This window comes from Tenrec ecaudatus, chromosome 8, assembly GCF_050624435.1.
Source record: "Tenrec ecaudatus isolate mTenEca1 chromosome 8, mTenEca1.hap1, whole genome shotgun sequence".
Classification (NCBI taxonomy): Eukaryota; Metazoa; Chordata; class Mammalia; order Afrosoricida; family Tenrecidae; genus Tenrec; species Tenrec ecaudatus.
In genome coordinates this window covers 139,176,287-139,202,824 of record NC_134537.1, presented here as the reverse complement: position 1 = coordinate 139,202,824, position 26,538 = coordinate 139,176,287, and the positions used below count along the sequence as shown (strand labels likewise).

General features: G+C 46.7%; 1 protein-coding gene across 1 annotated transcript in view; it reads right to left on the bottom strand.

Annotated features, from left to right (window-relative positions):
• Positions 1–6,390: 6,390 nt before the first annotated feature.
• The window catches only part of MFAP3L (microfibril associated protein 3 like), a 51,077-nt gene continuing 30,929 nt past the window's right edge, over positions 6,391–26,538 (bottom strand). Inside the window, exon 4 of the mRNA XM_075556878.1 lies at positions 6,391–11,947. Coding sequence (XP_075412993.1) covers positions 11,016–11,947 — 932 coding nt within the window. The 3' untranslated portion in view covers positions 6,391–11,015. The remainder of the gene's footprint in view (positions 11,948–26,538) is intronic.

Here is a 26,538-nt window from a genome sequence, read left to right as displayed (position 1 = left end):
ATGGCAGCTCGCAAGCCTTTGTGACACCCACACACAACTCAATAAACCAAGATGTAGCACACTATCTTTATGAACTGTGCCCTGGATGTTCCCGGAGACTCTGGCCCATAGACTTCACGTCCAGTAGCTCAAGACTACGAGGTGTTAAGGTAGGTTGAAGAATTTCCATAACCCCTTATGTTGCGTCTTAAAAAATAAGTAAAAACTATGTGTTGGTGTACTTTCCGAGGTGGGGTCCTGTCTTCTTGCCTATATATCCATGTTTTCATTTGTTGCTCAGGCTGTGCTGGCTCCCCCGTATGGTGCATTGCCTTTCCCATCACCAGAATCAGCATATCTACTATCAAATAATTCATGCTTTCTCCCTCTTAACCCTGGTAACCATCAGAGAACATGGCTTTCCTTGTGCAAACGTCTTTTGAATTCTTTGGAACAGTAGTATCATACAATAGTTGTCCTTTTGTGATTGACGCATTTCACTCAGTGTAGTGACCTCCAGATTCACCCCTGTTATGTTTCATGGGCACATCATCTATTCTTATCATTGCACAAGATTCCATTATATATCTGTTCTGCATTTTGTTCATAGCTAGAGATCTGAGATAGGAAATGCAGACTAGCAATATTCTGCAGCAATGTGGTTAGGAAGAACCCCTTTGAACTTGATGGGAGTGAACTATCCTAATTAATACACCAAACTCAAGCCTAGAGAAAGATTGGAAAGATGCCTACTCTTGCCACTTAGCTGGAAGTCTGCCCTCCACAATCATTCAGAATAATTTCTTGGCAATGATTGAACAGCTGTTTTTGTACAGAACACAAATGTGCTTAGGCCAAAATGTTCCCAGCATTTGTGTCGCTGAGGAGATGATCAAGACATGACTAGAAATCAGGTAATGATTCTCATTTTCCATAACTTTAATGATGAATTTACATAAGCTAATTCATACATTGCCTGCCCTATTTTAAAATTTCACTGGCTCTGAGGCCTGGTTAAGCGGGGCAACAGTTTGGAGTAGAAGTTATTTTTCAGTGGCTTCCAGCTTCCCTTTGGGATCCCTGTCTTGTATTACTAGTCTGTGCTCACGGTGCTCTCTGGCTGCTCCGGCCCTCCAGCCAAGAGAGCCGACATCCCTCATGCATCTCCTCTGGCCTCCTCAGCTCGCTCTTCTCAGCATGCCTGTTTTAGACAGAGTTATAGGATTAAACCAATCCATTATATTATTTATTAATAATGCTTCAGAGGCACTAATTGTCTTTACAGGCTCAAATGTTTTCATAATTAGGAGAAAAAATGTTACTTTGAGGGAATGAATCTTTCATGATGGCATTTCAGAGGCTTCAGATAAGGGCCTCACATAACCCTGCTCAGAAACCTGCTTCTCCCTCTAATCTTTTGGCTTTGGGCTCAGGGGCCTTTCTTTCCACTGTGTGGTTGGTTTTCCTAATGTCAATACTTCAGACGGTTAGTGCTGTGACACTTTTACTAAGCGCCTTAGTGCATTACTAATGGTAACGCTGATAGCGGTCTCGTTATTGCCCGGATGGGAGGCATGTGATACTGACTACTGCCTTATCACAGGGGGAAGGAAGCAAGGATAACTCAGTCTCCACCTGCGTGAAGGAGGCTGTTTGAGTCTTTAGCCATGATCTTCTGGCTCCCATCCTGGGGTCTCAGCTCTGGAACTTCTGGGCTGGTTGTAAGGAGGAGACATTTTAGATGCTTGGAGGCTCTTTCCTTGAGAGTTCAAGGGCTGTGGACACCATGGCTGTTCTACAGCCTGCATTGCTTGGCTGCCGAAGTCTAGGGCACGCACTGGAAGTCTGAGAGTTCTTTTGCTAAAGACTCTAACCTACTGCATCAGATCTCTTCTCAGAAGTTTGATAGGATTCCAGGTCTGCAAATGTCTCTCTTCCATTGTGTTTCCAAAACCTCCTCTCTGTCTTCATTACACAAGTGTTCTACATGATGAGAAATCAGGCATCAAGTAATTGATTAATTGGCATATTTTATGGGAAAACACTGTTTGTTATTGGTTCCAACTAAGTTCAGTTCCCTAATCAAGCATAATTTATGGAGGACCCAAATGTTCTGATGCTTCGGAGGGGGGGGAGGTATGGTTACAAAAAGACAACGTGAGGGACCTTTGTGGCACTGGAGCTGCTCTGTCGTTTGTGGGCATGAAGACACAGACTTAGTTACGTGTTCAAAGGTGTAGAGCACACACGAGACCATGTGGAACTGGGAAAATATGAAGAGATCGGTGGACTGTATGTATCCATGTCAATATCTTGATTGTGAGAGTGTGCTTTATAGTTTTGCAAGATGTGATTGGGAGAACGAGGTAAATTTCTCCATATTCTTTCTTCCATAGGCATACAAACATAAGTATTTCAAAATAAAAAGAGATATACGTCCCATTCTTAAGAGCACTATGCTAAAATTCACCCACACCTCATACAAGCGACACACAAGTTGACATCAGTCGTCGAGATTCATTCCCCAAAGTTGGGCCACAGACAGTTTTGCTTCCAAGTGGAAGGAGGGAATCTCACATCTGGGCAACGAGTCAATAGCTAAATGAGGGGCCATAAAGCCATCCTCGTTTTAGATGCACACGAACAGAAAAATCATGGATATCGTAGGATTTTCCTAGCTTGATGAACATGAATGTCTAATGAAGAAGGAAACTAGTTTAAGTTTATAATTGTATCTGGATGATTTTTAAATTGAGGTGTTTTAAAAAGATCTCATAATGAAAAAAGCTTCAACATGCAAATGCATCCATGAGGACTTAGAGGAAAATATGTCGCATGTTTTGTTTGGTCTTACATCTTGCCACCCACTGTGCCTTCTATTGATAAGCAGTCATGATAACAGTCCTTGGAGTATTAAGCCCCTCCCATTTTATTCTGCAGGCTAGTGACAGGGAGGTCATCTAGTGATCTACTCTATAATCACATTGAAACTCATTTACTCAAGAGTTGAGACTAGAATATTTAATTAGCCACATAATCTGGTTATGGAGGGTTAGTGAATTTACATGATAGTACACATCTTAAAGAATTCTTAGAATATAAAAAACACACTTGCCTCAATCACATCGACTATAGTCTAGTGTGAGAAAAAGTAACATGGAGCAAGTTTCACAAATAATGGTTTTTGAATCTGGACTTTCCCCCCCCCCCCCAGGATCTGGCAACGTTTCAGACATATCGAATCTCAAAAACTCTTTGAACATTAAAAAATTTAGACTGAGTTGATAATGAAGCATAATTTGTACTAAAACTTTTTTTTAAGTCGCAGAATCTCCATGTCAATTTTCATTTTTTTCCCTACAAAGTCGGGTCGAACCATGCAATTAAACTTTCTGAGGTATCTTAAAACTTTCAAGTTGTTTCATTAGCCCTCTGTTGAGTAAACTCTGGCTCTTAGAGGCCTTGAAGACAGACTAGAGCTTCTCTGGTGGCTTCATGTGGAAGGAGTACAACGCCTTTTCTCCTAAGGAGCTGCGGGTGGGTTTGAACTACTGACCATAATGCACTTAGCAGCCTAACTTGTAACCCACTGCACCACCAGGACTACTTAGGGGTTTAAAATATACATCAACTAGCAAGAACCAGGAAAAAAAATCAGGAAATAAGTACCACACAGTCTTAAATGGAAGAACAAAAAATGTCCTGGATTTATCTTGTATTCTATGAACAAATAATTTATTTGCATGATATCTCATCATCCACTCCAAAACATGACTCACTGTGGTGCAGTGATTTAGAGATAGCTCTTCTAGCCAAAGCCTCTGTGATTCCCACCAAACAACTGGGTGGGGTCATGCAGATGGGATGGATTCTCTCTTTTCTGACGAAGCTGGGTAAGGCAAAGTGGAGGGCGATGCTGATGCGACTCTATCATTCTGTTATGATAGCAGGTTCCACTGTTGGGACTCAATGTGGAGATTAGTTAATTTTGTCATTCCATTGGGTATAAAAAGGGCCATCTCAGAAGCAGGAAAGAGGAATCTCCCTACCATTCAGAAAAAAAGAGCCAGGAGTAGAGTGTGCTATTTAAATTCTGAGATCCTTCAAGCCCCTTTATCCAGGAGACAGAAAACTGTCACTCTGAAGGAGGGGCAGAGTCAGATCATGAGACAGTGACATGCTTCTTGAACTCAGAAAATTAAGGACCTTTGGGCAGAAGGATCTCTTGCAGAACGGGCTAACCAAGGAAGTTAGTTTTCTGACCCATAGATTTCGAGCCAAGTAAGGCTTATGGTGAAGTACCCATTGGCATTTAGTGGTAGTGCTGAAGGAACTTTGTGACATTGCTCGGGCAGGGCTTAAGAGCCAAGTGGTTGATAGAACAAGGACCAGAGAGGTATGCCCGCAGGTATGGCTGAGAAGACTGTCGTGGCAGAACTGTCTTGAGCATTTCTGGTCCTGAATTGTAACCTGTAACTCCCCTACAAATCCCACAGTCGGATTTGTCTGTGGCCCTCCAGGTGTCAGTACTGGTTGCCGGGCAGAGGCATGGCTGACCCAAGCCTCCCAGGAATCAGCCGTGGCTGCACTGCGTTGGATTATCCTCCCCGCCGGTGGAGTCTGGATGCCACTCACGCCATTCTTACAGTCAGTTTTAGGAAAACCCACTTTGTTAATTCTAAGTGACCACCAAATCGATTCGTTTTCATTAGCAGAAAGGGTTGCGACCAGTTGTTATTGAGCTGATCCTGAGGCACGGCGACCCCAGGTAACCTCACTGAAAATGGGCGAGCGGGAGAGAGTGCAGGGATCGCCCTTGCAGAGATCCTATGGGACGGGGTAGAACTGCCCCTCTGAGTTTCCGAGACGGTAACTTTTTATGGGAGTAGAAAGCCCTGTAGTGAGAATTTATTTTTTTAAGTCCTGTTCTCTCGCAACCTTTTTCAGTTTTAAGGATAATTGTTAGTCTACCCATTTGAACTCACACAGTAAGTGCGATTTAGGCCAGCTCTTATTTACTCACTCTTCAAATTGACTTCCCAATACTTTTCCAGGCCGTCACTTCTACCGGTCTTTACAAAGATACTAGTCCACTGAGGCAACGCACCTGTGTTCCCTCCTTCTGGCCTTTGTTTTATTTCACAGCAACCCAGCGCAGAGCCCATAGGATCCACCCGACTCCCACCTTCACACGCCTCTTGGCTGACAGTTTTTTCAAAAGGGTGTGTACTGCCTGGCACGTAATATGGTTAGTAGCATCAAGAATACCCAATTTGCGGGCAACCCTCTTTGTGGCAAGACAAACTCATGCTTCCAGCTCGATACCCGAGGAGGAGCGGGGATAGTGGTTTTGAGATTCTGACTGAGCACTGAAGACCAACAGTGAGATATGCTATGGCAGGAGGTAATGCTCTCTGCGTGCGCAGACCTGTCAAGCAGAACTGGATTACTATTTGTTAGGTACAGTGCAGGAAAGATTTGTAAACCAGATACTCTGGCACTTATTAGCCAATTATGAAACTGATTGCTTCTTGGAAAAACCACTCATGTTAAGCCTTACCAAGCTCCTTTGATTAAAGTCCATGCAGAACATGGCATTCCCAAACCAAGGCATATTAAAAAGTTAATTGGCATTTTTTCATTCTAGGTCATAAAAAATCTGACCTGCTCATCTTTTCTTAATCGGGATGAAACTTCCCTGTTTTTTCTTTTGGTGATGACACAAAAGCTAATTTTTCCATGAATGCCAACATGATTCGCTTAACCCCTCCTTTGCCTGAGAACCTATGATTGGTTACATGAGGTTATTGTGTAACTTAGGGGTTTGATTTGCTTCTTCTGTCTATACTCCCTAGAGTGCCTTTCCCCTGCGTCCGACTGCCGCATTTGGCGGCCTCTTGCTCCGTTCCAATCTCAACCTACTGAGCACATTCTGGGACGAGACCTGGATTTGGAGTCCTTGAACTGGTCTCGGCCATGCTGCTATCTGGGCTCACTCTCCCTCCGGGTGGTGTTCCTGGACACGTGTGTCCTCCTCTTCTGGGTTCGCTACCGCACACTTGATGCTGTGTGCTAGAGACAGTGAACAGTGAACTGCCACGGCATTGGTGAAAAGGGGGAAGTGCCACGGTGGCTGGATTTGAAAATTAAAGTGTAGCTTGACAGAAGGATGATTTCATTTCCCTCTCTCAATACTGCAGGTACACGAGGCAGGGACAAGAATTGGCTACAGGTTCCATGTCACTAGAAAAAGCAAGTGAGACCATTACATACGCTTCAGGTCGGACACAATACGCATGCCACACACCTGCACAAACCTTTTATTAAAGCGGCAATCAAAGGTACAAGATGGATCACATGATTTTTTTTGTCGGTGTTGCTCTTGCAACATCAACTTAAATATTAGTCATTTGCTTACATCTTTACTTTTAAGTGAACACTTGATAGTTCACAGAAATTGCCAGTTTGACATTTCTTCCCAGATATTTAAAAAAAAGTATCCTATTGTAACAAAGGACACTCAGAACTACTGAAATACAGCAAACCGAGCATAAAAACCAGCATCTATGTTGGCCCTCACTGACTGTGAGCAGCTTCGTGGTGTCAGAGGCGCACATATGAAGGCTTTTGTTATTACTCAAATAGAAATAACTTATGCTAGAATAGTCTTAAAATCATTTGTTTTCTATCTTCATATTCTCTAACTTCAATTATGATTGCAATATTTGTTGTATTTTCCTTTTATAAATTCCATCTCTAAAAAAGAAAATGCAATTAAATACCATATCCACTCTCACATATGTTCTTATATAATAGACAAACACTTGGTCCTTTGGAAAATATGTTAACAATTCTATTTGATTTTCTTCCCCAACACTGATGTGTGTAACCCAAACCTGCTTAAGCACTGTGGCAATCCTAAAACAAGACATTAGGAAAATAAGCTTTGTGATCCATGTAACAGAGACTATAAAAATGATTACGACATTGAGGATTACAGGTAGTCAAAATATGTGCATGAACCTACACTGTGACTTAAAGATGATCAATAAATTAGTTTTAATTGAGTACCAAGAATAGAAACACAGTTTATCATCTCGAAGGATTGCCAAACAGGTGTGTGATGCTAGGTTCAGGACAGTAGCCGAGCTGTGCTGAGAAAGTAGAGTAACTGAAAAAAAAAATCTGGCCTAATTAACAGAACCGTAGGGACTGCTATTTCAGATTCCAGCACTGACACAACACTGAGCTACAATCTGCGTGAGAAAAGGTGTCAGATTTGCCTTCTAACATGTTTTCCCTCACGGCTGGGACTGGTGTGTTAAATTGATTTCAGTGGGCTGCACAACTTTAGAATGTTCTCTTCAGAGGATGCAAATATTCTTTGTACTTTGCAGTTTCCTCATTGATTAAGATAAAGAGCCGGGCAGAGGGAACTTGGTTCACCGAAAAGTAACAATCCTAGCACGGTATCAGTCTTTAAAATCATATATGAAGTTATGGTTGAATTCAGTCTTTTCATAAAGTTTTGTTGTTTCTATTGTTATCTCCCATTTGCCCTTCAAAGGGGATAAGTTTTGATAATGCAATGCAAAGAAAAACAAAACAAAAAAAATGAAGAAATGAAGGGATTCTAGAAACCACTATGCGGATGTCAAGCCTTGAAATTTGGTTTTGTTTTTTGACTAAAAATATAATAAAATGCTCATTCATATCTGAGAATAAAACACTCTGGATGTAGTAACACAGCACAAAAATGCTTGCGATGGGTGAGCGCATTCAGGCATTTTTAGAGAGTTCTATATGTCATGTATCACATTTGGTTCCTAGAGATTTTAGTCAAGTATTAGTAGTTCTTTTTGCCACGTATGATATACAAAAAGATGAGAATAGTAGATGTGCCCTAAAGATACGAAAATATAATATATAAAACAAAGCCCGTATAAATTACATAGATTTTCAGTATAAAATTCTCTGTTTTCCATTCAGAATAAATACCACCCAAGCTTACCTATAAGTGAATCAAATGCACATATAGCTCAATCATGTTCAGAACGTTAAGAGGGGAAAAATCACTAAGATACGACCAGGACACACAAACCAAAAAGTATTTGATTTTAAGAATGACTTCATAGGACCCAATTGGCATGCATTGAGATTAATTTAGTATTGGACTTTTCAAGCTGTCCAAATAAGTCGGTCAGTCTCCTCCCTCACCTCTCTCTCTCTCTCTCTCTCTCTCTCTCTCTCTCTCACACACACACACACACACACACACTCACAATAGTCACTTGTCCGTGAATTTCCATGAAGCTTAACTGTTCACTTGATCTTTGAACATTCAGTTGAAACGAATGAGATCCTTTGTATTTCCCAATCTGCAGGAAGGCCTCGCTCATTTTTCAAAGGAGCTACAAAACTGAAAGGACGTGTGTACAATTTCTGGCGGGAGAAATCCCCTTTTATAAGTCAATCTCCCTTTCAGTTAGCTATTATTCTATCAAGAGCATTTCAATGCCTTTAAGAGGGAGAATATTTTGAACAATCTGTGTGTGCCACCTACTCCCACCTCAATCTACAGAAGCTAAACCCAATCAGGAAACATTCTTTGGTTGCCTAATCCTGTTCTTACTTCACAAAAAGTTTGCCCATTTTAGCTCAGTATTTCTCGCTCAGCCATGTCTAGCTAGAACAAATGCCTACGCACACTTTTCTTCTGGGGTTTCTGTGCTTGGGGGTGGGTGCGATGAGCAAAGAGGAAGAGGAGGGAAAACACAAGATCGCAAAAGCAGCTTCCTAAATGGTTGCTTCCTCGGGCGCACAGGTGCATGGGAGAATCTGTTGACCTCCATAACAACTGGGCAGCTTTTCTCCGAGCTGGAGATACCGACCCTGGTCCAGAGAGGAATCCCAGTTTCTCCGGACTGCTCAGCACCAATGTATGTGTCCATCCCAGACACGATCCAACTGATGCCAAATGGGTCACTGCCCATCAAGAAAATCCAATCAAACCCCATGTCTGTGGGATTGCCTGTCACACCAACTACCTATAAACAAAGACACCCATTAAAGTCACCTGCAAAGCCCAGTCCCCTACGTTACAGAGGCAGCTACACTGGCTGCGATGTTTGCACGACCAACCCAACGGGTCTGGGGCCCACTTTTGTTCTGAGAAGTGCTTGTCTCGTGCAATGGTGGCCAATGTGGCAGATTTATAAGCTTTCCATGAAACTCTAAACGTCTGAGCTACCAGGGCCCATCAAGGACAACCTGCCTGCTTTAGAGAAGACGGGGATGAAACCTCAGAGAGAACGAACGAGGAATTGCCCACATGTACTCCCTCAGGTGGTGCCTGGGTGAGGACTGCAAACATGGACCTAGGTCCTTCCTCTTGCCAGAGGGTCCTGTGTCACATCCTGTGGCCAGACCCTCAGCATGGCATTAATGTGCCTGTGTCGCTTGATCCGATGTGAACAAAATGTCACCTACGCTGCCCACCGCCAGACCCCCTACATGACAGCAGTGGTCCTCATGTGTTTACTTGCTTGTTTGGTGGGGGGTGGGGAACACAGCTTGGTTAAAACGCTGTCACCTTTTAAAGCGGTGTTTTCCACTTTACTGTGGCGTGCAGCGTGGAAACATTCGGTGACCCCAGAAAGGACAGAATGTGAAAGAGTTCTGGGAGGAAAGACCACTGACATGTTGCCCCCACTCGTTCAGTCGGCCCTCTCTTACAGGTGAGGAAACCAAGATCCAGATGTGCCCAAAGCCTAAGCTACTGGAGTAGGTCTGCCTTCGCTGCATGACATCATGCTGTCGTGAATATAGCAGCTTTCGTGGAGGGCTGAATCGTCATGCCATCATTTTGGCATGCCATTGGACGGCACTGTCTCCTAAACCATTCTTCGAACCCTTTACGCCCCCCCCCCCATTCAGGGGGAGCCTGCACTTTTACTGTCCCCACCAAGCCAGCTCCACGGTTCACCAAAGAGGGCCCGTTGACACCACTTCACAGACCCTTCCAACCTGCTTCTCCAAAGCAGGGGCTAAGGTCCCTGCAGCCCCCCTGGGAAGCCAGCGTCCACAGCTTACAGGAGCTCATCACAACAGCTCCTCCTCTGGATGCAATACATGCTCCCGGTAAAGAGTCAGCCTTTGTTTGGAGGAGGCAACTCAAATATCAACAGTGGGCTTCAAGGGCCAGACATAGCGTTTTATAGTGAGTCTGCACACCCCCGTTCAGCTCGCCAAAAGGCTCCCAGAATCGGATAAGTAAACACATTTTTATTCAGCTAGTAAAGTGCGATTTCCTAGGGAAAAAACCAAAAACATTCTCCCTCAGTTTCACAATAGCAGCCTCATTGGACACACACAGAATGAAGTATGAAAATGAGCCTGGGAAACAAAAAGTCATCATGGGCCTAGTACCTGTTTTGGAACATCACAAATGACGTTGTGGCTATCAGCCCCCGTCCCGGTGACTGGGGCCGAAGTGTCCGAGGTACGTGTTCTTGGGAAAAATAAGGACGAACATGACAAAGAGGGTGAAACCAGAAGCGGCAATTAATATTAATATACTAACGACTCCAATGTGAGGGAAGAGTGAACCTAATTAAAACTAAGGAGAAAGTGCAACAAACCCATAAACGTGCATTTGCTGAGATAGGAGACGTATCATTTTAAAAAGAGAAAGCAATGCAGGGTGCACTGGGCAGGGATTGTGAGCTTAGAATGTCAGTAAGGGCATTGCCAACGGAGGAACTTGGCCGCGAACATCCGCTAAGATTCGTGTCAGGCAAGCAGACACCTTCTGTTGGTCTGATGAGTCCTGTACCCTGATGCTTCCCATATCCTTCACTCCTGGGGAAATGCCAATCCCAGAGACTGCACCCAGGCGACCCCCCTTTAAAATGGCATCACTTCTGTCTAAGGGATGAGCGTCTCCTGGTAAGGCTTAGTGGCAAGTGCGTACTAGGACTGTTATTCAAGGAGCAGCCCCTGGTTTTCTGGATATGCATAACTTTGCAGAGTTGGAATTAGACATGGCTTTCGTAAACAACACAGGTGGTTGTGTCCTGGGCCCCTGCTGGCTCTGTAGGCTCTGGGTGCGCTGGTGGGAGTACTTTATCTGACGCCTCAACAGGTGTCGGTTCTTCCGATGTGAGCTCCGTGGATGTTACATCGGTGGAAGGTTCTGCCGTTTCCGGGGACTGTTCAGCCGACGGCTCGGTCTCCTCTTCATCTTTGACCTCGAGCGTCCCGCCTTCTTGGTCTTCCACGTGGTCTTTGGCGGCCTGCGGGTGGACCGACACCTGGATGGCAATCTGTTGGGGCTGTTCGTGTAGGGAGGAGGTGTCCGAGTCGGCGGTGGGGGAGTCGCTTGGCTTCAGGGCGTTTGGGATTGTGTAGACCTCGTCCCTGTCCGGGGCTTCCTGGCCTTCTGGAACATGCCGCACAAAATTCTGCCCCTGCTCCTCCAGCCCCACCACTTCCATGATTTCCTCCATAATCGTCCTGCAGTTCATGATGAGAGGCGGCAGAGGCACACTCCTGGCCAGCTCTTCGATGTAGCGGGCAAACTCCATGGTCTTGAACTGGGTGACTTTGGCTAGCTCTAGAGTTTTGGCTGAGGTGATGATGGGGATCCGCTTGGCGATCTCGAAGGCTTTCTGCAGCTTCTCGGCCCCTTCTGTCCTGAAGAACTCGTTGATGGCTTTCTCCGTCTTCTTCAAGTGGCTGCTCATCATGCACAGGCGGGTGATGTTGAGGACCATGACGATGGTGAAGGCCACGAGGCAGACCACCATGTAGTAGACGCCCATGTCTCCCGAGGTAAAGATGACTCTCAAGGTCACTGTGTTGTTGACAGTGCCATAGATGTTAGACGCGACGCAGGTGTATTTACCTCGGTCTGAAAAAGACACCTTGGTGATGTTCAGGAGGCCGCCGCCATGCATCTGCCATTTTCCTGTCGGGGGGAAGTGGGGGGGAGAGAAGAGAGTTCAATCCAGGGCATACGACTCCCGGTGTAGCTACAGCAAATGCCTGTATGTCCCTTCGACGCTCTACTCCCTGCCTTACCGCGCACAGCGACAATGATCGCACAGGCTTCCTGTGTGCCAAGCTGTGGCTAAGTGCTTCCCCGGCTCCAGTTTACAAGGTGAGCAAACTGAGGCACAGTTAGGTTAAACAACTCACCCAAGGTCACTGGTTTGGGAAATGTAAAACCTGGAAGATACACTGGAGCCCAAGAATCTGCTCCCTTCACCACCAAGCAATGCTGGGCAATGGGTCCCTGGGTGGGTTTGAACCAACAGCCTTCCCATTACTGGTTGGAAGCACAACCATGTGTGCCACCAAGTGCCTCCCCACAGTCTTCGTTGTTTTTAAACAAAGAAGCAAAAACACTGCTTTCCTGAGACCATCGTTAACTGCAGCATCGGATTTTCGAATGCGCCCATGCCCGAGACCTGTCTACCAGGGTCAAACACGTTCAAAGCTGCTCAGCAGAAAGTATTCCAGCATTAGCTTAAAACCTGACGTCAGTCACTCGGTTTTGTCTACCTGACTTCCTCATATTTGAGAGAGAAGCGGTCCTTGGATGACCTCAGTTAAGAACATCACCTCCAACGTTAATTCTGAGAAGCTGCGGCCGTTTACCTGACTGAGAGCTGCAAACCAGCAATGTGGGCAGTTCAGATGCTGAGTGTCAATTAGCACCCATCTGTTTTCGCCTTGCGAGGAGACCACCGCAGGCCTTCTCGACATGCAGGAGAAGGCACCCTGCCAAAGGTGATGGATCATCTCCCACACAGTCCCAGGGAAGCCCAGCTTAGATCGGGCGTAGCCCTAGAAATGAAGATCCAATCTGGGGAAGTGATTTTATTTGGATTCCTTCTTAGCCCGTTGAAGCCACAGGTCAGACAACTTGTGTGAACCATGGACCGGGGTTCACTTTGGGTCTTGGGCCTGAGCTTTCCTGAAATCCTAGCAGCCCCCCAGTCTGTCCCACAGAGGCGCAGGCCTAGGTCCGGCCTCTCAGGGGTCCTCCGGAGCAGCAGATACCACTCCAGAAAAGCCCGCCAGTCCCATTACACACAGGGAGAAGCTCACCTGGTGGATCCCTTGTCAGTATCTGTCACGCGCTCGATTTTCATTTGGCTCCGCCCCTTCTGACAGGGACTTCCGGCCTAACCGTTTCTGAAAGCAGCACTGTTCCTGTCTGTGGCTTTTGTTTGGGGATCCTGTGAGCACCTACATGGCCCAGGCCTACGCGGGCTGTGTCACGAGGTCACAAAGGGCCTTCTTGACTCCAGCATCCAGAGTCACCCTTTCTAACAACGGAGCCGGTGTGACTCTCCAGAGAACACAACACACTGGTTTGGAAAGCGGAGTGAAGTTTCAGCTCCTCGTGAATGTATACACCCTTGGCATATGGCTTGTGAAGTGTGCTCTTGTTCCGATGGGGCCTGGGCAGACCTCCCACCCCACTCAGTCCTTGGGCACAAGGATATGACCGAAATCTGTATGACCTGAGGTCAGGGACATTTCATCATCAGTTTTAAAAATTTTTGTATTTTTATGTTTCCTAAAAAAGTAAGCACGAGAGAGGAAAAAGCAAAAGCGAGCTGAAACTGCCTGTGTGGTGCATCTGGAAGGTACTGGGTTTTGGGCAGCAACACTACACTTGCAGTACTTTCTCGTCCCAGCCTTCCTTCATTGGAGAAGAGGCAGGAGCCAGGGGTAGAGCCACATAAGGGTGAGGTGGTGGTTTGATGTGCATGGGAAGTGGTTAGAATCCATTCAGTCACGCTCCACCTGTCCCTTCAGTGGGAAAATTACGTGACATAGCATGGAGTCGGGTGCAGAAGAAAAACAAGCAAATACTAAACTAAGCAGACAGACATCTAATTGCATTATATAACAGTTCTTTCCCCACATAATTTTAATAATTGTTTTGGAAAAGTCAACTGCTAAGATGCCACAAATCACACATAATTGGGATATTTGAAAGATGCTTGAATTGAATCTGCATCGTTATTTCGAGGCATGCTTTTGTCCATTGCCAGGTTCCTCAGCTATTCTGGAATCAAGCAGTCTAATACAGGTAACAATTTAGCTACTGCAGGTGTCTCCCGTCATTTTAAAAGGGGCCTCGCTCGGATTCAAACGTAACCTGATTAGGTGACCCTTATGACTAGTTGGGGGACAGTGTTGAGAGGTTGAGAAAGTTAATTACTATTTAGGAGACATCCGTGGACAGTGTCTCTTTGGTTAACACCTTTCATATACCGTCATGGATCTGTAAAAGGCTTGCCATTGTTGGTCTTGTTCCTTGAACCATTGATTGTTCTTGTTCCTCTCCACAGAGTCCATTCCAACCCAGGGCGGCTGCATGGGGGCCAGAGCCTTTCCAAGGGTGAGACCTGGGGAAGCCAGCGTTCCAGGCCTTTCTTTTACTAGGCTATGGCAGCCCTGGCCCCAGAGATTCCATGACTTACCTCTAAACACCCCAGTGACACCTGCCGGCCGCACCTAGTCGATCATCCAGGGAGCCGTGGTGGGGCAGTGCTTCCAGGTCAGGCTGCTGACCTCAAAGTCAGCAGGTCAGAACCACCTGGGAGAAAGATGGGGCTTTCTGCGCCTGTAGAGGTACCGTCTTGGAAAGTCATCGGGGCGGTTCTGCCCTGTTCTAGCGGGCTGCTATGAGCCGGCATCGACTTGACGGCTAGATGTTACGATCCTGAAGTCACACTCAGTGTGTGTGCTGACTTATAGCTGAGTAACACTTCTTTGAGCTGCAACACCCTCAGCGAATGGATGTGCTCGCATCTCCCTCTGCCCGCACAACCCTGTTTCGAATCTAGGACACGGACACGGAGACATCTTTCCAGGTTTCCGTCCCTGCCTAGCTTCTTCTGGAGACAGTGGTTGCCATCATTTCCTTTGCAGGCCTCCTCTCAGATATGGGGTACGATCACACGCCTCTTCAACTTGGACTTCATAGTCAATGACCGAGCCACAACCCAAGTCACGCACACACACCCCCTTCCGAGCCCCACCAAGCTAGAGGAGCCTTCCCATGTTACACTCAGCTGCATCTCCTTCTCCTGAGACACACACGCAGGCTCTCCAGAGAGCTACGGGCCCGCCCGATACTGCTGCTCAGCCTCAGCTTGACCATGTGCTGTGGAGACAGGGAACACTTGCGTGCTCGGCCACCACACACAGCCCTTGGGGGGCGGAGGGCAGGAAGACGGCACCAATGCCTCACTGGGGGTCCTCCCGCAGCAGCTTTCGGCCAGGGAGCTGGAGATTCTCCATGGATCCCACCCGCCTGTGTCCTTAAGCCGCTCCAGCCCAACCCTGCCAGACTCTCCGTGCGCAGGCCAGCCAGACCATGACTCGTCTGGAGGGTCTTGCGGTTAGCCATCAGGAAGTTAGTGACGAGAATGAATGTGTCCACCATGACAGTCACAGGGAACAGGGCCTCTTCAAACCAATGTTCATGATTTATTACATATAACAGATTAAACTGCTTTGAAATGCTAACCAGAAGTTGGGCAGGTTAAAATGACCAGTCCCTCAGGAGGTGCAAGACTAGGCTGTCTATTCCTGTAAAGATGTCGTCTTAGAGACCTACAGGGACAGGTCTACTCTGTCCTCTAGGGCCCCTATGAGTTAGAATGAAACCCATGGCAGCGAGTTTGTTTTGGGGTTTTTTTGCTTGCTGTTGCTAGGTACCATTGAGTTGGGGTTCTCACATCGCTTATCACAATCCATACCTTCATCCATTGTGAGCACATTTGCACATATGCTGCCATCATCATTTTCAAAGCATTCTCTTCCCACTTGAGCTCCTGATATCAGCTCCCCATTTCTTCCCCCTCCCTCCCTCACCCAGCCTCCCTCACAATACTTTGATAAGTTATAGATTATTATTTTCATATCTTATATCATCTTCTGTCGCCCCTTACCCACTTTTCCATTGTTCATCCTCCTGGGGGGAGGTTATAGGTTGATCGGTTTCCCCGTTTTCCCCTCACGTTCCCTTAATCTGTCCTGGATTACCTTTGTTGGGGGCTCTTATCTAATCCGATTTGTAAGGTAGAGTTGAGGTCATGATAGTAGGAGGAAGGAAGCACCAAAGAGCTAGAGGAAAGTTATGTGTTTCATCGGTTCTATACTGCACCCTGACTGGCTCATCTCCTCCCTGTGACCTCTCTGTGAGGGGATGTCCAATTGTTTACAGAGGGACATTGGACCTCACTCCAAGCCTCTCCTCCCATTCACATTAGGTATTTTTTTTTCAACAACTGAGCTGGGACATCGATGTTCTGGGCTAAATTATGCTGCAGGTCGATCTATCACTTCAGCCAAAGTAGAAAGCTACAACGTCAGCCTCTGCTGCCAAGTCAGTTTCCCTGCATGCTGTGCTTCCGGAAGCCGTAAGAGAGGCAGGACATTCTGGTTTCACTACAAGTTTCTGAATAGGAAAGTTCACTGTGCAAAATCTTTACCTGACACCCTCCATGCTAGCCCTCGCTTCTTGAGCCTCGCGGGCTTGCAGCTCTGCACTCGGCCCCTTATAACTAACCAGAGGCTAACATGTTGACACCTGCAGGCTGAGTGTGCCGCTGCATTTCCACTGAGACTTGCGATGGCCTGGGGACTCTGCGCTAGTCTCTCCCAGGAAACCCCAAGCGTGGGCATCATGCATGCGAATCCCCCCACGAGCGGGGGGCAGTGTGGGGGCAGTCATGCCTTTGCAGAGAGGGAAGCTAACAGATGTCATTTCTCAGCTGTACCTCCGTGTGTGTGCTGTGCTGCATAGCGAAGCTGGTATTTTTAGAAGGGTAGGGATCTTTTTTAATCTTGTGCACTCAGTCAACAAATATTACTGAATAAGCTGTGTTCCAGACCCCACGCTAGACTATGAAAACACAAAGAAGTAAGTTCCCGTCCAATGAAGAAAACCAATTCCAACGGAGGATGACAGTGCACGTGGTGATGACAGGATGGGATGGGGCAGCGGCATTTGGAGGGGAGAACTAGGGCTTCCTAGCGATGAGGGTGGAAGGAAACTGAAAGAAGTTTTCAAGGCCAGAGAGGGAAGGTGGCAAGGAAGGAGCTTATGAGCAAAACAGAGAACATGGTAGAAGCGGCTAAAGTCAAACAAAGCAAAAATTAAAACGCTCTGCCAACAGGTTGGTTCTAAGTCATGGGAACCCCCACATCCCATTCCCCAGACTGCAGCTCTCTCCAGCAGCAAGCAGTCTCCTCTTTCTCCCGAGGAGCCGCTGGTGGGTCTGATGAATAGTCCACATTAACCATTCTGAACAGGGTCACAGCAGATGTCCAAGATACAGTGGGAGGAAACTGCCGGGAAACTTCATGCAAGGTCAGGTTCACAGGACCACTAGAGCTATTCTGTACTGAACTTTGAAGGGCAGATAATCCTGCAGGTCACTTTTCAACAAAAAGATGACGCCTAGCTCCTTGCTGAGGTCTATATGGCCTCTATATGGCCTGCCTAAAGCCAGAAAGGACTTAGCTGGAGCCGTGGCGAGTGAAACGTAGGGCCATATTCCAGGAGGGCCTCCAAACATTCCAGAGCATCCCCTGATCCTTGGGCGAACGAGGGCCCCTGCTACAGCAGAACCTCATTTCCCATGACTGTCCCTCTGGCCGACGGGCCACCTTTTCTTTCTTGTTGGTTCTAGGCAATCTCCTGCCTGAGGACCTTCTTCTGCGCTTTCTGTCTGCCTGCGTGGCATGTCAAAGCCCTCTCCCCTTGCCCTGCCCCTCTCATTTCCAGCCCCTGTCCCAATACATTCTTAGCCCAATTGAGATACACTCCGGTATCCCTAAGAAAGCCTTCTCTGACCTTGGCCCACTCAGTGGAGAAGACATAAAAGTCTAGAATCATATGCAGATAGATGTGAGAATTCAAAAATAAGAGGGCAAAGGTTTTCAAAAGTTTTTATCCTGAGTGACATAGTTCCAGAGTCAACTCCCCATCCCTGCCAACCTTCTTCAGGATAAACCATAACCTTGGTCCCATACGAGGTAGGTGGCTACCTGGGACCTCTGGGCACACTGTGGGGGAAGGCCACACAGAGGGGAGACTGCTCGAGACATCTCACGGCACAATGTCGTCTTTCAGTGAGACAGTCATCAGGAGGTTACCCAGCAATTAGAGACGCAGATCAGCAGTGTCCCATGGTTAACGGTAAACCTGTGATCACAGACAGATTCTCTGGCTCAGGGTCTAGGGTGACCCCATGGGAAACCCACAGACGTCAGAACAATGTCTCCTGCAAACAACCATCTGATCACAGCATTGCTGCACGTTGAGGAACAGCAACCCATTCTGGACGGAAAGACTAGAAAGTAAGATCTACACCTACGCACACAGTGCAATCTCAGCTTGGCTCCTAACCCCTTTCTATGGAAATCCTAAGCCTGGCCGGCTTTCCCTGAGGATTACAGGGCATTAAAAATGAACACTGGACTCAAATACCGAGCTCGTCTATTTCCCCCAATTTACTCAGGATTTCTGTTTTCCTTAGCAAGCACGTTCCCTGAATGTGTTTGTACACAAACTAACGGCTTGTCTACATCCCCAGTGAGCGCTTTAAGAAGATCCCAACTCTATTCACAACCCTCTCTGACACCGTGGGCTCTTAATTTCACATGGGTGGCTTCTCAAGTGGAGTTCTCCAAGTCAAGCCTTTTATTTTCTTGAAGCCAACTTAAGACGTTCAGGTGGTAAGAATTTCAGTCAAATCGTCTGCACTCGTAAGCGAAAGGCAATGTTCACGTGAATAATTAGCATATTGAATCAGTTCTCTTCAAGTAAGACCAGAGCGAGTGCGTGTGCGTTCATGTCTGTAAAGGCGGTGCTTGCTCTTCCATATGTGAAGTAGAGGAACCTGAAAGGAAAGATCCTTGCCTTTTGACTAAAATACTAAAATACTGCCCGGCTGCACCTGGTCTACCTGGCAGCAGATGGCAGCTGTGTGAGGCCCTCAGGGAGTCCGGTCCTACACAGCACACGCGGCAAGGGCAAGGGCAAGGGCAAGGGCAAGGGTGCTCGGTCAAACTCTCCCGCCTCCCAGTCCCACCCATCAACCCCTCTAGGGGCCATCTGTTCAGCGAGCCAGGGCCCCTCTCACAGGCTGGTTCCTACATCGTGAGGAGCAAAGGCAGCCTGGGATAATCCAGGCTGAGCTCAGCTTTCCCAGCAAAGTAGGGCACAAGGGCTTTGCTGTCCCCACTGTGCAGTTACGCTCTCCTCGGAGGTGTAAGCAGCACCTGGAAAGACTGTCTTTTCATTTCCTAGCAAACAGGACGCATGTGGCCCTTCAGCTAATTTGACCTGGTAATTTCACTACGCATCCAAATCCACGCTGACAAGCGTCTCTTCAGAGCAAAGCTACCGGTGGCCTCTGAAGGCAGGCACACGAGTCCTGATTCATATCACTAACTTTCACTTGGAGAAGCTCAATGCCCATTTTCATCTGCGGTGGATCTGGAAAGGCTCTTCCCAGTGCTGAAACGCTTCCTAATATGACTCAATGTAGAAATTTAACCCAAGTTTCATAGACTGAGCCGTTTTTTCCTGAGACAATATATTACCGGTTCAAATAACAGACTCAAAAATCTACTTGAAAGTGATTCTTTGGTTTGCTAAGGAGTGTTGCTCTGGGTTAGAGGACTACGTGCCCAACTTAAAACACCCTGCCAGAGAGTCCATTCTGACTCACGGCCTCCAGGGGCATGGTCCGGCTGTCCCTGGAGATTTTCAACGTGGTGAACCTGCATGGGAGCAGAAAGCACTGTCTTTCTCCCACTGGGCGGCCGGTGGGTTCAAACTGTGGACCTGGCTGTTAGCGGCTCAACACGTAGCCCCTATGCCACCCGGCTGCTGGGCCATGCACGGCAGTGCTTGCTGAGGCAGATGTCCCATGTACTGCCAGATGCTGAGCATCAACGTCCTCCAGTCATGAGGCTCCGGGAGCACTGACCGCCTCCTCACAGGGTAGAACTACCCCAAATGTCCTTCGACTTTGCCAGAATCCCCTGCAAGCAAAATAGGTCCTGATTGACAACCACTGGTTTAGGCAAGTGTGATGTCCGTTGTGTGTCCATATTCTCTTCAGTTTTAGAGATAGAAACATACCAAACACATCAACGGGTCCTTCGATGTGTGGAGAGGGGTAGGTGCTGATCAAAGAAAGGACTCTGGCCTTGTGACTGTAACAGAGCAAGACTATGACAATTCAAGTGGCACTTAAAGGCTGTACAGATGCACGGACCTGTATCCCTGTGTGTATTGAAATGATATCCATATATATCATCTAAACAAGACGAGTTGGAATCAAACTCGATGACAACGGGTTTACTTACTTTCCTGTATAGTTTTGAAAAGGTGGGGCGATGAAGAATAAGAAATCACTAGCCCCTTCTTTGGCCAAACACAATGCACCATACTGTACTTTTGCAGAGTTGGAGTTTATTAGCGTGAGGCTATATTTCAATGTTCAGAATAACAATGAAAACAACCGTTGTAATTCACCGAGAGGTTGGCAAGCTCCAGGTTCCTATACTAGCCACCTAACGACACTTGCTAAACACTTTACCTGGAATATACCAACCTCTCACCAACTGACAGCTGACTTTTAGGAGTCCTGATGGTGCCATGGGTTAAACATTGGGCTGCTGACTACAAGGTTGGAGGGTCTAACCCACCAGCTGCCCTCTGGGGCAAAGAGAAGGCTAACTGCATCTGTGGGAATTTACAGTCTTAGAAACCATCTGGAGCAGTTAGTTCCACTGTGTTCTAAAAGACTCCTAGGAGTTCCGTTTAGTACACAACATGTACTAATTACTCACATCGCTACCTGACAGTGAAAAAGAATTGTCCCTACGTCACAGGTGAGAAAACGATGGCTCAGAAAGTTAAGGATCTTGCTAGAAACAAACTATAGTGTTACATGTTGGAAGTTCAATAACATATTCAAAAAATACAGAAATTCTGTTTCATCCCTTTTGATGAATTCCTCTTTTAACCCTTAAATATTTGATTTACTAAAAGGGAATTCAATACTATCTTTTCATAGGTTAATACATTTCTTCCTATGGATTGTGATAAGAGTTGTATGAATCCCTAAGAAAATGTTTAAAAAAATACACTTCTTCCCACTAATCTTAAAGGTACAGGATAATCTACCTCTAATGCTGTCGAATGGTCTGTACAGTATGAAGATGATACACTACAGCTTTAAAACGGATGGCAAAGCTTGGTGTGGTCCCTAACAAACAGTTAGAGGGCACTACATTCTAAAACTTGCAGATTTAGAGAACAACTCTAAAGCAATGTACCAAACAAACAACAACATCAAAAACATGCAGCCATGGAGTGGATGTCAACTCATAGTGACCCTATGGGTCAGGGCTGAGCTGCCCCTGTGGGTTTCTGAGGCTGAAACGCTTTGAGAGAGCAGAAAGCCCCATCTTTCTCCTGAGGAGCGGCTGGTGGTTTCAAACTGCAGTTCCCAGCCCAGAGTTCCTCCAAGGAATGTACAGTAACTGCCAAGCATTTAACCATGGTCCCCGAGACCGGAGTAGTAGTTGTAAACCCGGGGTGTGAGAAAAAGGCACAGGGGTCCTATCTGACCTCTTCTGGCTCCACAAGTGCAGAGCCCTCTAGTTTTCTGCTGGGCTTGATAATCCGTTGAATGGCCAGAGAACTCAAAGCAATATTCGCAATTATGGGGATCTATGGGGGAAGTTAACAGGCTACCACAAGCCAGGATCAGAGAACAGATACAGTCATTGGTCCGCAGAAACCCCTCCCCTCAGCCTGCAGCCCACCTGCCACTCCACCCCCTCACTGTCTCCTGCTTCCGGTCTCTGGGCCCAGCTCCTTTGCTCTGTCTCAGCAGGGCTCCTTAGTTCTGTCCCATGATTTGGTGACCTGGTCTCTGGTGCCCCTGGTTTCTGGTATCGCTCATTAGCTAGAGGTCTCAAATATCCTCCACTGGTGGTGCGTCTTCCGTGATGGTACTAGGATTCTGGTGGTACAGTAGGGTATGCGTTGGGCTGCTAACCACAAGGTCAGCAGTTCCAAACCCCCAGCCATGAAACAGGAGAAAGATGAGGCTGGTCACCGGCTTTTCCACCTCCAGTAAGGAAGAGACACGGAATACAGCCCACAGTAATCCTGCCCACTCACAGAAATCCTGCCCACTCACAGAAATCCTGTCCACTCACAGTAATCCTGTCCACTAGCCTCGCAGAAAATTTAAATCACCCTGGATTACACCCACGGGCTAGGATTTACAACACATCACAAAAGGGGTGACAGACAAAAGCACACAGGAAGAAATTTCACTTCATCCCAGTGTAAGTCCTGTGATCAGTGACAGGGGCATGCAAAAGCTGAATCCACAGAACAACTCAAGCCCTCAATGTAAACATCTCAAACTTGAATGCCAACAAGCCTTTCCCACATCATGTCAGCAGCCTACTTCCTTGAAATGCTTGTTACTTAACATCGGATAAAGGTGCTAATGCATATTCAAAGGGTGTGAAGTCAGAGGAAGAGGCCACTGCAAACACACACATGGTCAGTACCTGAAACACCTGGGACTTCTCGAAATATTTTCTGACCACTACAGGCATTCCCCTCACCTGTGACCGAAAAGACCATGGAAATCAGTACATGTCCTGGAGATTTGTGGCTAAGGATGTGACCTCAGTTCTGAGCTGTTCCTGTAACCCAGTTGGTGGGATACGCTCAACATGGCCTTTGGAACTACAAAAATAAACCCAAACAAGACACGCACAATCCCTCTTCTTCCAGAAATAGATGGCGGATTAGCCTTCTTGGTCCTGTAGAACTGAAGTGACAAGCTTCGGGGAAGCACAGAAAACCACCAGCTGCTGCCGCCGCCAAGGCTAGGGAACAGAACATTTTCCAGGGCCCTTTGGGACGAGCATGCATGTTAACTCTCTCAATTTTCCAGCCTAAACAAGAAATGAAATCATTCTTTTCCGAGCACATCACAAAGTGAATGGTAGCAGTTTGCTCCCAAAGCAACTCACTGGATGACGTCCGAGTATAGCGCTGGCCGTGTTGACTGGCAGTGTGAACACACACCACAGCTGACCGTGTCAAACGTGGCTGTTTCTGCTTATAACTAAGAATTCCTTCCTCGTGCACCCAGGCGTGGTTAGGTGTTGCTCAACAAGCTTGCCTGTTGGTTTTCATTAAACGATGTTTCCCGTGTCTTTGCCATTAGATCATAAGCCAGGGCCCTTCAGAGCTCCCAGCAACCACCCAAGTTCCTGCCTCCAGAGGCTGCCAATAAATACTTATAACACAAATAAGTAGATGAAAAGGGAAATATTTGGTTTAAGCCAGTCAGCAAATCTATGTACATGCTCTGGTCTAGTCAAATTTGTAAGGTAGAATTGGGATCATGATAGTGGGAGGGAAGAAGCATTTAAGAACTAGAAGAAAGTTATGTTTCATCGTTGCTACCCTTCACTCTGACTGGCTCATCTCCTCCCCACAACCCTTCAGTAATGGGGTGTCCAGTTGGCTACCAATGGGCTTTGAGTCTCCACTCTGCACTCACCCACATTTACAATGATATGATTTTTTGTTCCTTGATGCTTGATACCTGATCCCTTCGACAGCTCGTGGTCACACAGGCTGGTGCGTTTCTTCCATGTGGGCTTTGTTGCTTCTGAACTAGATGGTAACTTCTTTATCTTCAAGCCTTTAAGACCCCAGATGATATAGCTTTTGATAGCCAGGAACCATCAGCTTTTTTCACATTTGCTTATGCACACGTTTGTCTTCATTGATCGTATCAGGGAGGTGGGCACCCATTAATATGATTTTTAGTTTTTTGATGTCTGATAACTGGTCCCTTCTGCACCTTGTGGTCAGACAGGCTGGTGTGCTTCCTCCATGTGGGCTTTGATGCTTCTGAGCCAGATGGCTGCTTGTTTATCTTCAAGCCTTTAATACCGCAGACGCAATATCTTTTGATAGCTGGGCAGCATCAGCTTTCTTCACCACACTTACCCATGCACACATTTTTCTTTAGCAGTCGTGTTGGTACGGTGTGCATACCTGGAAGGGCATGCTGTTCTTAGTTGCAGCTAAGTAGACTCTGCACAAAGAATGGCTCTCTAGTCTTTTCAAGGCTGTGACCTTTGGGAAGCAGAGAGCAAGGTCTGTCTTCCAAGGTGGCTCTGGGTAGTTTCAGATGTCCAGTCTTTGGCTAGCAGTCAAATGCCTACCCATCTGAGCTACTCCTGGATTTACACGCTGGTTAGACCATGCTCTGTCTATGCAATATCCTCTCAACCCACCAGGGTTCACTTCTGCATATGGAAGGATTAAGGATACTTAGCCATCATTCTACTGTAAAGATCAGTAATGACACATGTAACTTGGGACAGGGTCTTAGGGAATGATCATGGTTGTTACTGAAAATCATATTCAAATTATAAAAGTATATTAAAAGTTATAATGAGCATCACAATAAATAACAAAATTATATACAAATTTGTTGCCAATAAGAGTAAATTAGTGTTGTTAGCTTAGTCTTAAAAGTAGTCCCAGTCTTTCTGTCTTAAGACATATTTATATAATTTTCTAAACCTATGTTTGATCAAAAATTAAGCTAAGTGCATCAATCTATACGCTAAGCAAATAATCACAGATTCTGAATTAAATGAGGAGGGATGCAGCACGGGGAATGGAGGAAGGCTAGTTAATAACCTGTGACATGCAGCTGACACAAACTTGCTTGCTGAAAATGAGGAGGCCTTGAAGCACTTGCTGAAGATCAAGGATTTCAGTCTTCTGTATGAATTACAACTCAATGTAAAGAAGACAACATCCTCACAACTGGACCAACAGGTAACAACATGGTAAATGGAGAAGAGGTTGATGTCGCCATGGAGTTTGCTTTGCTTGGCTCCAACCAATCCAATGACAACAGCAGACAAGAGGTCAAAGGACACATTGTATTTGGTTAAATCTGCTGCACAACACCTCTTTTAAGGTGTTGAAGAGCAAGGATGTCATGTTGAGGACTAAGATGGGCCTGACCCACATCATGGTATTTTCAATCGCCTCATGTGCAGGTGACAGTCAGACACTGAATAAGGAAGCCCGAAGAAGAATCGATGCATTTGCATTAGGGTGCTAGCGAAGAGCATTGAAAGTACCCAGGACTTCCCAGTGAATAACCGATCCGTCCTGGAAGAAGTCTAGTCAGAGGGTTCCTGGGAGGCCTTGTCTTCATCCTTTATTATATACATGCTGTCCGGAGAGACCAGTCCCTGGAGAGGGACACCAAGCTCAGGAAAGCAGAGGGGCAGCGAGAAAGAGATGGACTGACACAGTGGCTGCATCGATGGGCTCGGGTGGAGGAACAATTGTGAGGATGTCACAGGACCGTGCAGTGTTTCATTCTGTTGCTCATTGGGCCGCTGTCGGCTGGAACCTACCCAATAGCACCTAAAAACAACACGTTTGAACACTTCACCCAAATATAGCTACATTAAGACTGCTAGCCCATCTCTCTGAAAACTACAATATGCCCATGCTTATACGACGGGCATTTCCCTACCACAAACGAAGTGGTCTCGATTATGGGTTCTCCTAAAGGTCATTCCGGCACAACAATTCTCATGGGTGGCATTTTTCACTTCTTGCTTGGCTGCTAGGTACAATGCGTTGCATATCAGCCCATGTCAATTATCCTCTGTAATGACCATGATTATGCTGAGCTGGAACATCAAGTACGAATATCATGAGTTCTTTATAAAGTACATCACCTCCTGAGATTTCAACATTTCTAATTGATCCTGTTGGCTACAAATATGATGGATCGCTGAGTTCTGTGGGAACAGTGCTCTGTGCTGAAGGCTCTGTACTGGCTAACTCTACCTTAACTACCTTGCTATAAACTGATGAAGAGGGACTGAGATGGAGTCAGTTCATATGGCCCCTTCCAGCCAGATTTGTGATGTACTATCATTCTGGACTCCAGGCCTGTGGCTATCGTCCGATTTTGAAGGCAGTTCTCTGGTATGGTGATGGAGAGGATTAAGGTGGTGGCAAAATGGTTGTACACCTGGGCTGCTAACCTCGAGGTTATCAGTTCGAAACTACCAGCTGCTTCACGGGGGGGAGATGAGGCTTTCTCTTCCTGTGAAGAGAAGCAGTCAGTTCTCCTCTGTGCTATAGGGTCATCCTGAGTCAGAACGGACGCCACGGCCGCGCGTTTGGTCTGGGGAGTCTTGGCTCGGAGGCCGAGGACTGGAGCGGGATTTGGCTGCTTGCTGAGAGAGGCGTTGCTGGGGGCCACTGACCATCTCTTTACTGTTTTCGGATCCTGGCTTGTGGTAACCTAGAAATTCCCTAAGGCACCCATGGCTCGGTGGCTTTGTTTCCCTGCGAGTCCTGGGTGGCCCCGCGTCGACGTGGAGAGCGCTGTGGGAGGAAGGGCTGCGGTCAGACTAGGT